The sequence below is a fragment of the Schistocerca cancellata genome, chromosome 3 (assembly GCF_023864275.1).
Source record: "Schistocerca cancellata isolate TAMUIC-IGC-003103 chromosome 3, iqSchCanc2.1, whole genome shotgun sequence".
Taxonomy (NCBI): domain Eukaryota; kingdom Metazoa; phylum Arthropoda; class Insecta; order Orthoptera; family Acrididae; genus Schistocerca; species Schistocerca cancellata.
The window spans coordinates 1990096-2007943 of NC_064628.1; the positions used below are offsets into that span (position 1 = coordinate 1990096).

The window sequence follows — 17848 nt, forward strand, 5'->3', positions numbered from 1 at the left end:
ATAAAATCTACAACATCTGTAAGTGTAGAGGGCACTGTCTTAATGCTGAGTATATCAGGTAATTACAAAATATGTGACAGTTTGCAAGCTTTACACAGTTTATGCAATATAATATAATGTCTTGTAACTTCCATCCTGGAGTTTCTATTAGTATATTAACTTCTTGTAATGTATTGAGTCAGTTAAAATCAGATACTCGACTATGGGAATGACACATTTTTACTGTCTGTCTGTAACCATTTAATGCCTTTGTAGCATTTTTCATGTCATGAAATGTAGTTGTAATGTTTACAGGTAAATGTAGAAATGTGCAACTGCCGGAGTGCTATGCATGTAGAATGTACAGTAGCAAATCGGAGAAGTACAGTGAAAGCACCATCACCAAAGAGGAGGTGCTTGGAGCCAAGATTTGAATCATCGCTTGATGGGCTGGGATTTTCTGGGAAACAAGCACCTGTACAACCTATGAAAGAAGTATCTGTTGTGTCATGTGTTAGCTCAGGAGGCACCTACTCTACAAATGTTTCATACACACAGAAACCAGTTGTAGCCGATGATAAAGAGAGTAAGTGACAAAAATTTTACTTCTTGCAAACTCTGATTGTAGCAATTGTAGTAAGTATCTTCTAGACACAATACCAATACGGTGTGTGTGTGTGAGAGAGAGAGAGAGAGAGAGAGATAAAACACTGAAACACTGTAAATACTTTAAGAACAAAAGAGATCACTGGGAGGAGTGGCAGATGTGCGGTGTAGGTGGGTGGGTGTCGCAGCTGATGGGGAGTGGCACACAGTGAAGGTGACATGGATTGGGAGAGGGTGATATGACAGAGGAAGGGGAAACTGTTGCATGGAGGGTATGGAAGCAGTGGGTTAATGAAGATTAAGGCCAGGGTTACGGTAGTGGAGGATGTGCTACAAAGTTCACCGAATAGTTCACAAAAGCTGGTGGTGGAAGGAAGGATTCAGATGACCTGCATTGTGACACAACCATTGACATCAAGGCAATTGTGCTCAGCTTCGTGTTATGCCATCAGGTGGTCCACTTTGTTGTTGACTGCTGTTTGGCAGTCACTATTCATTCTGGTGGACAACTGATTGGTAGTTATACTGACATGAAAAGCTGTGCAGTGATTACAGCAACAGTTGTAAAATGACATGGCTTCTTTCATAGGTGGCCCTCCGTGTGATGGGGTAAGGTAAGCCTGTAACAGGGCTGGGAAAAAAAAGTGCTGGGTGTGTGGGTAAGCATGTCTTGCATCTGGGTCATCCACAGGGATATGATCCCTGTGGCAATGGGTCAGGAGCAGGAGTTAGTATATGGATTGACTAGGATGTTGTCTAAGTTGGGTGGGCTGCAAAACCCTGCTTTAGCAGGGGTGGGAAGGATCTTGGATAGGATGTCCCCCATTTCAGGGCATGATAAAAGATAATCAAAGCTCTGGCGAAGAATATGGTTCAGTTTGTTCCAATCCAGGAAGGTATTGGGTGATGAGGGTTGCGGGTTACTTCTTTGCAACTGATTCTTGGGGGTGCTGGGAGGATTGGGGGAGTTTGAGAATACGACACAGGAAATCTGTTTGCAGTTGGTGGTTTCATAGTGAACCTTAACCAAACAAGGCTAGGAAGTTTTCCTCTAGATGGCCCATAGAAAGGTTGGCATTGGGGGGGGGGGGGGGTGCCCTGCATGTGTCTAATGCTGTGCTGCATATTTGTTTATATCCCTTTCCCTCTAAGAAGAAGTAGTTGTGTGACACAATGTAGTTGGTAAAGTGTATGAGGAATTAGAAGTTGTTGTGGAATGTAGAGGATGTTAGAAGAGGTGGTGTTTGGTAGCAGCGAGACCTTGGGCATGAGGGGTGTTTGTGTATATGGAGATGAGGTGGCATTAATAGTGGTGAGTGGGGATTCAGAAGGTAAAGAAATGGGGATGGTGGAGATTTGGTGAAAGAACTGGTTAGTACCTTCAATTTTTGGAGTTCTGTGCAATTGGTTGCAGGTGTTGAACAATAAGAGCAGTAATTCTTTCAGTAGAGGTACAATAACAACCTACAGTAAGGTGTCCGGGATTATTGGGTGTATTGATTTTGGAGAGTATGTAGAAGTTGGGTGTGAAGGGTTTTCATTGAAGTGAGGAGGGAGGTGGACCTGGGTGAGAGATCCCGGTATAGGTATGAGGACTTCAGTAAAGATTGGGGGTTATGTTGGACTTCTAGGATTGGGTCATTGTGGCAGAGCTGGTAGGTGGAGAAGTCAGACAGTTGCTAGAAACCTTCTATTAGATGGTCGCTGCCTTTCATCTTGACAGTGGTGGAGCCTTTGTCTCCTGGGAGGATGATTAGATTAGGATCTGCTTTGAGGTTGTGTATGGCTGTTGCTTCCTGTGGTGAAAGATTAGTGTTGTTAGGAAACGGCTTGGGGAAGGATGGTGAGGCCAAGTTTTAGGTAAGGAATTCCTGGAAAGTGACCAGGGGATACCTGACCACAATCTGGCATTCTGTTCTCGATACGGTGTACCTAGTGCTTTGTCTGATGTTCATTCCCTGTGTCCACATTCTCTGTTCTTCTTTTTGTTAGTTCTGCTGTAGCAACTATTGCATTTTTAAAGCCTTCTGTGTAAGATGCCAGGCTTTGTTGAATTGCTACCTAGTGTCATGATTCATGAGATTTTCTGCCACCTTCATAACACTGTCCCATCATCTAGGGGTCTGTGCCGGAACCTAATTTTTTCAAAGATCGTAGTATGATTAAGTTCCTGACAGTGCTCGACAATAGGTGATTCAGTTGCCTGTGTCATCCAGGTGTGCCTCTAATGTTCTTGGCATGTGATGTCATCTGTCCTAGTCGTTTGGCCAATGTATGACATATCATGTTGGCAAGGTATGTTATAGATTCCTGGGTTTTGTGAATCAAGGCGATCTTACACATTTCCCAGTAGTCCTCTTCTTTTGGTGGACAGACAAAACACATACAGTGTTATGTTTCTTGAGAATCTTCCAGGTCTTATCATATCTGCATAAGGTGGCAAGCCATAGACTTTGCTTCATCTTGCTCTTCTTCTCTTTTGTGTGGCAGGGTGGCTGGCTGAGTAGTCTTCTGAATCAGTTTTGCAGAATACTAAGCAAAGAGTCTATCTCTGATGTCAGCCTATCTTGGTCTGACAAGGTGTGAACCCTATGCATCTGGTGGACCATATGGACCATATTGAGAACTCAATGCCAGATCGCTGTCAGCCACAACAGACCAAAAATGGCATATCAGCTTATTGCCAAATGCACCAAACCAAAAACAGGACATACCAGGATGATTCTAGTGGGAATGGACCACAAACACCTGGAGCCAACCATGGAGTGATAAGGCAGTAGGTATAAATAACAGACCCATTCCACTCAGCTGGCAGCCTCAGGTAGCCGATGACGAGTGACGTTATTGAAATATTGTGCATGGACAGTACTGATATCTGGCAGAATATCCGACACCTCAAGATAGCTAAATGTTACTTTTTTTCTGTGTTGACTTGCTGGCCTAATATATGTCTGTCTATATTAAATACTTTGCAGTTGTGATTATTGATTATCTTACAAGACTTCTTTTTCCAACTAAATAATGCTGATGGAATGCTAGTAAAAACCTGACATGATTGAGTAATTCTAAAAACTGAATATAAATGTACAGATAGAATGTCCAAGCAGATATGTTTGTCTTTTCCTGTTTTGGATCATTTTACAGTGGAAAAAAAAAAACTCCCAACCAACAGGAAAGATGTTATGCAAGCTGGAAAGCACTGTGTGTATGTTTGTACACATATTTTGGAACTTCGTTTGATAGTCCTGTTTTACATTGTTTCATCCAGCAAAGAGGGTGAAAGAAGGATTATTCAACTACATAGTGAAATTAGCTGCAGTTCTTTCAGTAGAGTGCAGTGAACATGCACTAGTTGATTAATGGAAACTTTGACATTAGAGGAATAAAAACCAGGCAGTGACATGAACCCGGTAGAGATTTACTGAACTCAGTCTTTTTAGAAGATATATACTTCTGGAGAAAAAAAATACTATACTGTTATGAAAATTGTGAAGGCTGAACTCACACTTCCACTTGGGAGTGGGAATGTGGGAAGGGGATTGTCATTGTCAGGGAACAGTTGGAATGAAGGCACCACAAATATGTGTAAAAGCACAGTAGATGCTCATTTGACTGTAAGAGATGTTGTGACAAATGTGAGGGTAAGGTTCACTATGTAATTATCACTCAAGAACTTTTTTAATTGGCAGGGGTAGCTCATGTAAGACATAAGCAGTACTCTGAAGATGAGATAATAATAATAATAATTTTACTGTCTTTAAGCCATTACAGCAATAGACAAATTCATACGCATAATACAATACAGTACATGCTATAAAAGAACAGAATTGTTATTAACGTTACAGTTTAATATCACAGGTCATGAAATCCTTTATATTGTAGAATGGGTTTACAACTATCAGTCTGTTACCATGACTAGATTTTTTTGCAAGAACAGTTAAATATTTGTGACAAGCGAGAATATAAATGTTCACTACTGAAATAATCACATGTCCTGTGCTCTGATTGACTGACAGAAGAAAATCAAGTAGTTGCCATCGTGAAAAATTCAGTGCCTGCAAAGCTAACTTGCCATATTTGTCACTGTTCATATTTGTACTTACTTACTATGAAAATATGCAGCTTCAATGAAAGACAGCAGTAAAGATCTCTCTAAACTCGTCTTTACCACTTTTTTTCTGAAGTGTATGTTTTCTATGTAAAACCTTTACTGGTTTATATGTTGACCATAGTTAAAACAACACACAAATTTGAGTTGGCTGGTTATGAGTATGGTGGAAACTAGATTTTAAAAAATGCAATTGCCCCTTCTTCCCTAAAGAAAAATATGAGTCAGTATTTAGATCATCTTTTTATGTTCAAATCAGTAAAGTCAGTTCTCGGAATCAAAATGATCAGTAAGCAGTAATTTTAGTCTTAGGTTTGGTGTCCGTCTGTGCACTAGTGATGTTTAGAGACAGTGTTCAAACTGTCTGTGATGAATCTTGTTTTAGAGATGTTCCTGGCCCGTGAATTTCTTTTTGTAGGGGGAGATGAAGTGTTTGGTGTATTAGATACTCCAAAGAGCTAGTTGCCCATTTGGCTGATACTGCAGCCATTATTTGCAAAACATCTGGTTGATTTGAGTGTGTTAGACAATCATTAGCATGTAGATGCCAGTTTTGCATTAATGTAAGTGGGTGACATTTTCAGCAGAATCTGACAGCAGCTTGAACACCATCTTAAAACATCACTAGTGTCAAAGCCTTATGGATCCCTAGTGGGGAACGGTGTATCTGTGACGTTTTTGTCACATAAAAAAGTATTTCCTTTATCTCCTTGAACTACACTAAAATGTTGTATATGTAGTTTTTTATAGTTTGTATTTCATTTATACTCCTGATGCTTCATATACACTGGGAACTGCTAGCATTATATTCTAGTGAAATCTCAGTTGACGAGACAGATCGAATGTCTGAGTAAACAGTACAAGTTTCATTGTTTGTAACAGTTCATTTTACTTTTACAGTTTTCTGTTGCAAGGCCTGGTCTGTATGTATTTTCAGGCTAATGGTGAATTGAGCAAGGTACCCCAGTGTTTTAAGATATGAGCATATATTTGGCAGCTGAAGGTTTAAATTCCTGTTCTACCTTTGACATTTAGCTTTCCATGGTTTCTCTCAGTCACATCAGGTAAATGATAGGATGGTTCCTCTAACAAGATCTCCAACAATTTCCCTCACAATCCATATCTAGTCATAGCAATTTTCTATACATATTGGATTCCACACTGTTTATGCTCCAAACGTTCCTTCATTGCTTAATGGCAGAGAAAATGCATATTGCCTTTTGTAAGCCTCATTGTTTACTATTCTGCAGGAAAAAAGTCAGCAAAAGATGAGTGGAAAAAACTTATGGGTCGTATGAAGGCAAGAGGCTATGAAGATATGCAGGTCGTTTCATCAGAAAGTGTGTCATCAAGTAGCGAAAGTATTGCTCCAAGAAACAGTGCTCCAAGAAACGTTTCTGGAAGAAACAATGTGTCTGATACTTCGAAAGAGAAGAAATGTCCTTTTTATAAGAAGATTCCAGGTAATTACTGTATAATGTTCCCATTCGTAAGTGGGCCTGCACGTTATATTATTAGACAGTAGTTTCAGTTGGCAAATTGAAATTCAGATTTTAATACAGTAAAAAGATTTGATTAAGCAATGGAATGCACAGTTTTAAACAAACATAGAAAATTTTAGTACTAAACAAAATAACAGTTGGCCTTTGTCTCTAGCATGATGTACACGTAACGTATGCAAATATTTTATCCTGTGACTCCTGTTACAGCCTCTACCCATGGGCATTTGCTAGTGAGCATTCATTCTGAAGCATGATATGTGTAACCTGGCTACCGTATTTACTCGAATCTAAGCCGCACTTTTTTCCGGTTTTTGTAATGCAGGAAACCGCCTGCGGCTTAGAATCGAGTGCAAAGTAAGTGGAAGTTCTGAAAAATGTTGATAGGTGCCGCCACAACTAACTTCTGCCGTCGAATATTATGTAGTGCTATGCAGGCATGCTTTAGAGGCACAAAAATAAATACTGTCGCCAAAACCTGTGTGTGAGTAAATAAATTCATAGAAAAGGTAGAAAAGAATGTAAACATGCCAGGTATTCTTTCGTGTTTGCTGCTGTCATTTGAATCCTGTCTGCCTAATAAACCACGAAACTAGAACGAGACAACCGCAAACACGGAAGAATATACATATCATGTCATGTTTATATTCGTATTATTCTTTTGCTGAATAGTGATACAGTCAGAAATAAAGCACAGCAACTGACTAGATTTTTAAATCTAAGATGACTCTAATTTCTGTGCAGAATGTAATGTACTAAAGAGATTTTCATCATCATCATCATTTAAGACTGATTATGCCTTTCAGCGTTCAGTCTGGAGCATAGCCCCCTTATAGTGTTGTGGGTAAACTCTTCTCAGGTATTGTTGAAAGGAAAGTGCGAGTATTAGTTGAGGACCAATTGGATGAAAATCCGTGTGGGTTTAGGCCTCTTGAAGGTTGTCAGGACCAGATCTTTAGCTTACAGCAAATAATGGAGAAGTGTTATGAGTAGAACAGGGAATTGTATCTATGCTTTATAGATCTAGAAAAGGCATATGACCAGGTTCCTAGGAGGAAGTTATTGTCTGTTCTACGAGATTATGGAATAGGAGGCAAACTTTTGCAAGCAATTAAAGGTCTTTACATGGATAGTCTGGCAGCAGTTAGAGTTGACGGTAAATTGAGTTCATGGTTCAGAGTAGTTTCAGGGGTAAGACAAGGCTGCAACATGTCTCCACTGTTGTTCATATTATTTATGGATCATATGTTGAAAACAATAGACTGGCTGGGTGAGATTAAGATATGTGAACACAAAATAAGCAGTCTTGCATATGTGGATGACTTAGTTGTGATGGCAGATTCGATTGAAAGTTTACAAAGTAATATTTCAGAGCTAGATCAGAAATGTAAGGACTATGGTATGAAGATTAGCATCTCCAAAACGAAAGTAATGTCAGTGGAAAAGAAATATAAACAGATTGAGTGCCAAATAGGAGGAACAAAGTTAGAACAGGTGGACGGTTTCAAGTACTTAGGATGCATATTCTCACAGGATGGCAACATAGTGAAAGAACTGGAAGCGAGGTGCAGCAAAGCTAATGCAGTGAGCGCTTAGCTACGATCTACTCTCTTCTGCAAGAAGGAAGTCACTACCAAGACTAAGTTATCTGTGCACCGTTCAATCTGTCGACCAACTTTGTTGTATGGGAGCGAAAGTTGGGTGGGTTCAGGTTACCTTATCAACAAGGTTGGTGTTACGGATATGAAAGTAGCTAGGATGATTGCAGGTACTAGTAGATGGGAACAATGGCAGGAGGGTGTCCACAATGAGGAAATCAATGAAAAGCTGGGAATGAACTCTATAGATGTAGCAGTCAGGGCGAACTGGCTTAGATGGTGGGGTCATGTTACACGCATGGGAGAAGCAATGTTACCCAAGAGACTCATGGGTTCAGCAGTAGAGGGTAGGAGGAGTCGGGGCAGACCAAGGAGAAGAAGGTACCTGGATTCGGTTAAGAGATTTTCAAACGGAGAAAAATTTTTGCTGAACTCTCAGATCATCATCTGTCATACGCAGTCTATTATTGATATGGTTATAATAGAAGGAAACATTCCACGAAGGAAAAATATACCTAAAAACAAAGATGATGTGACTTACCAAATGAAAGTGCTGGCAGGTCGACAGACACATAAACGAACACAAACATACACACAAAATTCAAGCTTTCGCAACAAACTGTTGCCTCATCAGGAAAGAGGGAAGGAGAGGGAAAGACGAAAGGATGTGGGTTTTAAGGGAGAGGGTAAGGAGTCATTCCAGTCCCGGGAGCGGAAAGACTTACCTTAGGGGGAAAAAAGGACGGGTATACACTCGCACACACACACATATCCATCCACACATATACAGACACAAGCAGACATATTTAAAGACAAAGAGTTTGGGCAGAGATGTCAGTCGAGGCAGAAGTGCAGAGGCAAAGATGTTGTTGAATGACAGGTGAGGTATGAGTGGCGGCAACTTGAAATTAGCGGAGATTGAGGCCTGGTGGATAACGGGAAGAGAGGATATATTGAAGAGCAAGTTCCCATCTCCGGAGTTCGGATAGGTTGGTGTTACTAGGAAGTATCCAGATAACCCGGACGGTGTAACACTGCGCCATGATGTGCTGGTCGTGCACCAAGGCATGTTTAGCCACAGGGTGATCCTCATTACCAACAAACACTGTCTGCCTGTGTCCATTCATGCGAATGGACAGTTTGTTGCTGGTCATTCCCACGAATGCATCACAGTGTAGGCAGGTCAGTTGGTAGATCACGTGGGTGCTTTCACACGTGGCTCTGCCTTTGATTATTTGGTTCTTGTTGATCATTATCAAAGAAAGCGGCAGTGTAAGTAACAGCAAATAGCAGTCTCTTGCCATTGTTCTGCTTATGAGACAGTTCCTCTTCTTTTTAAAAAATAAATAAATAAAGCGGCGGTAGCGCGCACAAAAGCAAGCCATGCGGTGAGCGGCGACAGGTTGTAAACACTCATTATTAGAATGTGACAAACAATGCGTGATACAGTACAATAATGCATTATCAGCTTACATTGACGTAAACACCTATAAGAAAGAGAACGGCACTTAACAGATCAAAGCAAAAAAAAGTAATCCATTCAAACCTGACGAAGCATCTGAAAAAGGAAGGGTACCCATATAAATACGGACGGAGCGCCCGGCACATAGCAGTGGCTAATTGGTAAAGCTTAACTGTTAAAGATTACGACTCGAACCAAACTACTGTAACTGTATCTTCACCCATTCGACCTAAATTGTGTCCCATGTTACAATGGACTAACTTTGTTTGGATTTGGAGGTGCGGTCTAAAGCTTTTCTCTCCCCTTGAATTTCGAGTCTCAAATATCAGGTGCGGCTTAGATTCGAATGCAGCTTAGATTCGAGTAAATACGGTACTATCTAAAGCCATGGCTTGAGATAATTCTTGTTTTGTCAATTTTATATATGACAGGAGCCACTCAGCTTCATCTAATCTAATGTACCATCATATGATGTAACAAGGCCCAAATTTTACAACTGGTTGGCTGATTTTTCAACCTCTTTAAACAAAATATTGTGTATAGTTTCATAAATCTTCTGGATTCTACATGTTGACAATTGCACTATTTGGCTTCAGCTAGCCATGGACTGTTGGCTTGTAATACTGTTGACTGCGAGTCACTGCTATTGAACCATGATCATGGCATCAGAATAGTGACACAACTAATCTTACGGACATCACTGTCCTAGTGAAGCCCATGGAATTATTATGAGTTTGGGTCATTATTAAACCTGGTCTGAGTCAGCGAAACACTTGGATCTTGTCATTCCTTATAAGGTATTAAACCCTGGCAAAAAAGATATCAACAGGATCTTGTCATTGCTTATAATGTATTAAACCCTGGCAAAAAAGATATCAACAGTGGTTGGAAGGCTTTCTTTTTGGAGCAGGCAGTGAGACTACTAGAAAATGAATGCTTGTGTGGCCGGGGGGGAGCCATTTGGTTTGTGATATATCCAAAGGAACTGCTTCAGTTTAGGAATACTTAGCTTTCACTGTGTTGATTGGGATTGTAACTGATCTAAATGAACAGAAGTTGTGTCTCATGAAATTTTCCTCTCATACTTGTAAACTTTATAGTTACAGTATCCATTCCATAGTTAAGTTTCAAATGGCATATCTGGTATTACAGTGTGTCTTACGTGCACTGCAGATATCTTAATGAAAGATGTTTTGCTCATTATGTGTTGATTCCTGCTAAATCCGTTTTGAGTGTGTTGCAGTCCGTCTGTTACTTCTTGGTTTGTTTCTCATTTGCTAATATTTAGACAGTTGAAAAATTTCTGTAAAATTTGATTTAGTCTGGTCAATAATTTCCATTGTTTGTGTGTATAAATTTCATTGATTTTTATTAACATGAACCGAGATGTAATTCTGTCTTTCTGTGCATTCTTCTTTCAGATACAACATTTGTTGTTGATGCGTTCCAGTATGGGATCATTCCGGGCATTACTTCATACTTCCTGACACATTTTCATTCAGACCACTATATAGGTCTTCGTAAAGGGTTCAGTAAACCAATCTACTGCAGTGCAGTTACAGGCAAGTTTAGGAATACCTGTTGAATATACAGGAAGTATAATTATGTAAACGATATTATTACATAAATACACATATGAACAGTTGAATTAGATATAGCCATTGTGATGGAAACTCAGCACTCTTATCATCGTGGCAGTCTGAATAGTTTGGTATGATTTGTAGTATCATCAGACCTTATATTGACAAATGGGGTGACAGTCAAATTCAGGAAGGGCAAAACTCATGATATCTCATTAAGTTTGATTGTTGCCAGATTGTGGATACAGGCAGTATGTGACTCTTCATAATGGAGGTCATACAGGCCCTGGGGCTTTTTATAGCTGCTTTATGAAGGATGTAGCACAAATTCCTCTGTTGAGGGGGGGGGGGGGGGGGCGGGGACCACTGCCATAAGAATGAGCTGCTCTGGGCTGTAATGTGTTGATGACGGGGATCACTGTTAACTCTTGCAAATTGTAGACACCACCTCTGCACTGCAGGGGACACAGAAGCCACCACCCCGGATGTATACTTCTATTTACTGTTCACCACAGAACAGAGAGATTGCCATGGGTAAAGGAGTGTTACCATTGGATGCTTAAAATATGGAAGCAGAACAGCTGGACTAACATGTGAAACCCATTATTACCTAGTGATGGCAAAGTATTAGCACATCATAGGCACATGAGGAGTATATGCCACCTCTCAACTTTCAAATAGGTGGTGGAAATATTCTCAAATGAGAGATATGTAATTAAGGTGAATACTGAATTTTAGAGCCCTGATTTGTCTGTCATTGTTTTTAACTGGTGAACAATGTAGGAACTTACTGCCTGACTGTATGCATCCACTGGTTTGCCTAAGCACCTCACAGGTGACCTGCATCTTCAGAAAACCAATGTACTTCATCTCATTGCTACTGAATTGTTTAAGAAAGGTTTAAGAAAACCTGACACGCAGTAAGGTCTTGTGTGGCTTCCAGCTCATGTGGTTTCAATACTATTGAACACATTTGAGATGCCATTAAAGGAGTCATGCTCACTTTGCAAGACCAATTGAGGTGACACAATGGCTAGCACACTGGACTTTCATTCGGGAAGACGAGAGTTCAAATCCACATCCTGTCATACAGATTTATGTTTTCTGTGATTTCCCTAAATCTCTCCAGGCAAATGCTGAGATGATTACTTTGAAAGGGTGTGGCTGATATCCTTCCCCATTCTTGAAATAGTCCAGGCTTGTGCTCTGTCTCTAATGACCTCGATGTCAATGACACATTAAACCCTTAAATCTACATCTACATAGATTCTCTGCAAGCCACCATATGGTTTGTGGCAGAGGGTACCATGTACTAGTACTTGTCATTTCCTTTCTCGTTCCACTCGCAAATAGAGCGAGGGAAAAATGACTGTGCCTATGCCTCCATCTGAGCTCTAATTTCTCATATCCTATCATCATTGTCCTCACCAGTCTTGCTGAAAGAAATGTATGTGCAGGGTGTCAGCGAATATGTTGGAAAAGTTATCTGCCAAGTGGGTGGCAAGCCAATATACTGAGGTAGCAATTAAATGGGGCATGCTATGATCTCCACATCTGGACTTTATGAAGTTGACTTTGGGAGTGTTATAGTATACACTGTGAGATCTAGTGTCCAGTTAATACATGTCTTATGAAAAACAAAGGCACATGTGGCTCACACAACACAGGAAGTCAGCAGTGGTGGAACATTGCCACGGTTATATATTATACAGTTTCCATAAGCTTGCATGCTGGCTATGAAACCTTACCTTCAAGGGAGAGATGTGAGAGGTGATTGGAATTGTGAGGCAGCATGCCAATATGAATTGTAAATGACAAATACAGGCTTCGGTCATATTGACTGACAGCCATAACTGGCCTTTGGGCTGACATTGCTCACATGGTTTCCCCAGTCAAATGTGGAAATAAACGTAAAGACGGAAGGCTCAGAGTGCACTCAGTTGTCTAGGCTGCCACTGTGGGAGTGAAATGGTTTGTTCCTCTCTCACTGATATGAGCCAATGGAAATTAAAATAAGACCTAATATTAATAAAGGATGTCACTCTCAGCTTCCTCCTTGAATCAAAATAGAGTTCAATGATGTTCAGGACAAACTGGCTCTAGGAGCAGGATGAAATTAACACTATATAACATCTTAAGACAGGAATGGCCAATAGTATGAAGAATAACTCTGATGAAGACTTTTTGCAACAGTGGTCTACAAAACAACATGACAGTGTGACCATACACTCAGAAAGGTGGGCATATACTCAGAAAAGTGTTACCGAATAAAAACAATAATGCAGACGCAAGTGAACACCAAAATCTGAAAGCATTGCGTTGCTGATTGGACACCAACCCCTTCAAATTCCTTATAAAATCAATGTTATTTATTGAGCTAGAGGCTTGAGACAGCTTAATTTTTTGATGGAACTAAGCATAATACCAACAGTCCTCAAATTCACGCAATAATTGGAATAATATAGGAAAATTTGCCCAGTCTTCTGAAAGAAACCATCCAATCAGATCAGATGATTAGTAAAAAAAAACTAATTTGTATTGTGTAAGATGAAAATCCAGGACATTTTACTGTCCACAAAGAGTGCCTGGGGACATCAGGACAATTCATTAAAAATAGGAACTGTTGTGAGCAAAGCAAGAGGAACTGGAATGCAAAATGGAGGCATGGTAAACATTTATAGTCTATTGGTGGTGACAACCGCATTACATGTTGTGTAACTGTATTGTAATGACAATTTTGTGGCTTAAAATTTTGTTTAACATTCAGCTTTTTTAAACCAAACCTATTGTGTCATTTTGCAGAGAATATTATTGTGTTGCTGAAAGTGAATAAAATATATGATTGTTAATTTTTATGCTTACTAGCTGCCCTTGTCAAGAAAAAAATTGGTGTGGATGAGAAATACTTGACTGTCCTAGAACTTAATGATGAAAGAGTTATTGGAATGGTTCGGGTTACAGCATTAGATGCAAATCAGTAAGTTGACAAATTTGTATCTCCACTTCTGCCTTACAATAAAATATAACTAGAGATGTGACTTAAATTCCACACCACTACATTTCTAAAAAGTTAAAGTATTTTTGTTCAGTAATATTACTAATATCAACAAGTATTGAATAAAAATTTCAAAATGTTGAAAAATGTTGTGTATGTTTTCTATTGTTGCTGTTTTATTTACACTGAGGTGACAAACGTCAAGGGACAGCAGTATGCACATGTACAGATGTCAGTAGTATCATGTACACAGGGTATAGAAGGGCAGTGCACTGGCATTTGTACTCAACTGATCCGTGTGGAAAGGTTTGTAACAGATTATGGCTACACAGTGGGAATTAATGGGCTTTGAATACAGAACGGTAGTTGGAGCTGGACACATGAGACATTCCATTTCAGAAATCATAAGAGAATTCAATATTCTGAGATCCGCAATGTCAGGAGTGTGCTGATAGTGCCAGATTTCAGGCATTACCTCTCACCACGGACAACGCAGTGGCCGACGGCCTTCACGTAATGACCAAGCATAGCGGCACTAGTGTAGAGTCTTCAGTGGTAACAGACAAGCACCAAGCCGTGGAAGTAACTGCAGAAATCAATGTTTGACGTATGACGAACGTACCTGTAAAGACAGTGCGGCAAATTTTTGCGTAAATGGGCTATGGCAGCACACGACTGGCACGAGTCTCTTTGCTAACAGCATGAAATAGCCTGCAGTGCCTCTCCTGGGCTGTTGACCATATCAGTTGGGCCCTAGACAACTGGAAAACCTTCAGATGAGTCCCAATTTCAGTTGATAAGAGATGATGGTAAGGTTGAAGTGTAACACAGACCTCATGAAGCCATGGACCCCAATTGTCAAGAAGGAATTGTGCAAGCAGGTGATGGCTGCATAATGGTGTGGGCTGTGTTTACATGGAATGGACCGGATCCTTTGGTTCAACTGACTGGAAGTGGTTATGTTTGACTGCTTGGAAACCATGTGCAGGCATTCTTGGACTTCACATTCCCAAATAATGATGAGGTTTTTACGGATAACAATGGACAATGTCACTGGCTCAGAATCGTTGCTTTGAAGAACGTTCCTGACAATTCGAGCGAATGACCTGCACATCCAGATTGCCCAAAATGAATCCCATCAAACATTTATGGGACATAATTGAGAGAGCATGTCATGCACAAAATCCTTTTCTGGCAACACTTTTGCAATTATGGTCGGCTGTAGAGGCAACATGGCCAATATTTCTGCCGGGTCAGTGTCAAGTTGCTGCACTATGCTGGGCAAGAGTAGGTTCGACACGATATTAGTAGGTATCCCATGGCTTTTGTCATCTCAATATATACTATGTCTCTTGCGTAAAAATTACAAACATTCAACTTAGCAAGGAATGTACTGTATAATCTAGGAAAACCTCATTTCACAGTTTTCTTAAATGTAAGAGCATTGTTTATTAAAAATGTAATTCTAGCATAACAATTTTAGTAGGAGTATGTGGAATGACAAATAAGGGAAGTTTTTACTGACTTGGTGATTTTTTTTTTCATAACATATATTCTGTTTTACTTTTGCAGTTGTCCTGGTTCAATTATGCTGCTGTTTCAGCTACCTGATGGTAGAAATTTTTTACATGTGGGTGATTTTCGTTATGACGGAATCATGAAGTCATTTCCAGCCATTCAACACTGCTCTATAAACAAGCTATTCCTCGACACCACGTAAGCAAATTTTTTTGCTTTTTTATTTTCATCCTGTTTCTGTAAAATAGTTCTTCATCTTTTTTTTAGTATTTTCATCAAATACTTTTGTCCAGCTCTCTTGATAGATGATGCCTGCTTAACTAGCATTTGGAACCATGGCACCAACTACTGTTTCTCATTTTCACTACTTAGTTAACACTGTACTCATTAATAATTTAGAAACTGAAATGAAACATGCATAGAAATTTGACAGAGAGTTGAATTAAGGTCGGCTCTAGCAGGAGGAGACAATTGGCAAATGAACTCTAATGGTCTGTGAAGTTGCAGAAATGTATGCCAGGAGGAAATTTCACATTAAAAGTTTGGGGTAGACTGAGACCTGGCACTGTTGTTGTTTATGGGAAGTGCTCTTACTAATTGTCATCTGCACACTAAAAGTTTGGGTTTGAATCTTGCTTGCTTTAAGTATTTGGATTTGAATCTTGTTCCGGCATGCCAGGAAGTTATGTTTAAGTGTGTACTCTAATTTGTTGTGAGATAGATTCACTGTGGGAAAAAATTCTGATGCTATGTTTAAGCCATTCATCTGCCATATCCTCCTACCCTTGATGCTTCTCCATAAATTTACAAAGGAAAACCTTTGTGAAGTTTGGAGAGGGGGGTGATAGTAGTGTAAGTGATTTAAACATCCAGTTGGCATGTGATGTGTGTTGCCATCACGTAGAAAGGTAAGGATAATGGTGTCGGGAGATATCAGCGTCTAGGACCACTGTACTGAAACTGTTTGAATCAAATGCAGGAGAAATCATTTTCCAAGGTGAAAATTCCTATATACAGGCAATATTTAGTTATTCCTTACGTGGAGCAGCAAGATGATGAAGTTTGGCATTTATCAGGCTTTCATCTTATTTGTTTACATTTCAGGTTGATCTTGAATCCCAACCACAAATTCTGAGAAACTTTGCAAATCATATGTAAGGAAAGTAGAACAAAGATTATGTAATATGTATTTCAGACAGCTTTTATTGGTTTTTCAAAACACACACACACACACACACACACACTTAAAGAAAAATAACCCCTAGATTTCAGAACCACAATCTCATGGCAAGAAAGGAGGAAGAATAGAACACATATGTGGGGTATGGGGTGAAATAAATAGGATAGCAAGCATTTGCCATACAAAATGTAATAGAACAGAGAAGGAAGAGCTTAGATAGACAAAGAAAGAAATGCATGAGTAGCAGATTGATGTGACAAGTCAGGAGGGGTGGGGGGGGGATAGGAAATCACATGCAAGAAGTGTAGTGGAAGGAGGGGGGGGGGGGAGTGTGTAAGCAAGTGTAGAAGACTGATGTAATTTGAAACTGGGAGGTAGTAGTGTGGAACAGTGTGTCAAAGGGAGGCCTCAGATGGTTCCAGTGTTGAATCATGCTGTTGTGCGTATTGGGTAACTGAATTCTAGGGTTACAAACAGTTTATCTGTTATTGTTCATTTTTTCCACTACTTTTGTGTGAGTTATTTGCACATAGATGACAGGCAAATCGGGTAAACCAGTAAGAAAAGTTAAGAAATGCACCTGTGATACACAGTTTGTAGAGCAATTTTAATGTCTTGTATTTTGTATGAAATCTGTGCTAGCAGATGACAGTAAGTTCTTGAAGGATTCTTACAGCCAGGAAGAGCTCAGCAGTGCCACATTCCTAACCTGTGCATCTGTCCTTTCCCTCACAGCCATTGCCACCCTTCCCCTCACTCCTTGTGTCCTTTTTCTCCTTGCCCACTCTATGTGCCACAACCCATCATCCCAGTTCAGTTGAACTGTACAGTTGGCACAATTTAGTCAGCCAGAAAAAGGCAGGTGTGTTTGGGGGGGGGGGGGGGGACTGATTTAGCACACTCATTTGGGATCATGCTGTGCCAGTGATAAAGCCAGAATAAAATATTTGAAACATTCCACATATTTCATAAATGTTTTAAGACATCGAAATGAGACTTTGGGAAATGGTAGCATAGAAAGAGGAGGGTACCGTGTTATTCCACAAACAGCAGACTTTTTTGATGAGAGAATGTAATTTTTAAGGGCCACCAATAGCTAGTGAAATGAGAAATGCTATGGGTTTTGGAACAACATATGTGAAGACATTACACGTTTAGTTAGTGCCAAGGACATGCTTTTTAATAAGTTACTGACTTTGCTTGTCCTCAGTTCCTCACTTAATAAACTTAGTAAACCACTGTTTTAGAATTCTCTCACAATTGTGTCTGCACAACATGTTAGTAAGGTGATACAGTGTAAATTTCCCTGTGTTTTGGCAAAAG

At 39.9% G+C, this 17848-nt stretch overlaps 1 protein-coding gene across 1 annotated transcript in view; it reads left to right on the forward strand.

Moving 5' to 3' along the window:
* LOC126176758 (DNA cross-link repair 1A protein) overlaps positions 1–17848 on the forward strand; it is a 62237-nt gene that overhangs the window by 26883 nt on the left and 17506 nt on the right. Inside the window, exons 3-7 of the mRNA XM_049923927.1 lie at positions 295–565; positions 5944–6156; positions 10674–10814; positions 13698–13809; positions 15400–15543. Coding sequence (XP_049779884.1) covers positions 295–565; positions 5944–6156; positions 10674–10814; positions 13698–13809; positions 15400–15543 — 881 coding nt within the window. The remainder of the gene's footprint in view (positions 1–294; positions 566–5943; positions 6157–10673; positions 10815–13697; positions 13810–15399; positions 15544–17848) is intronic.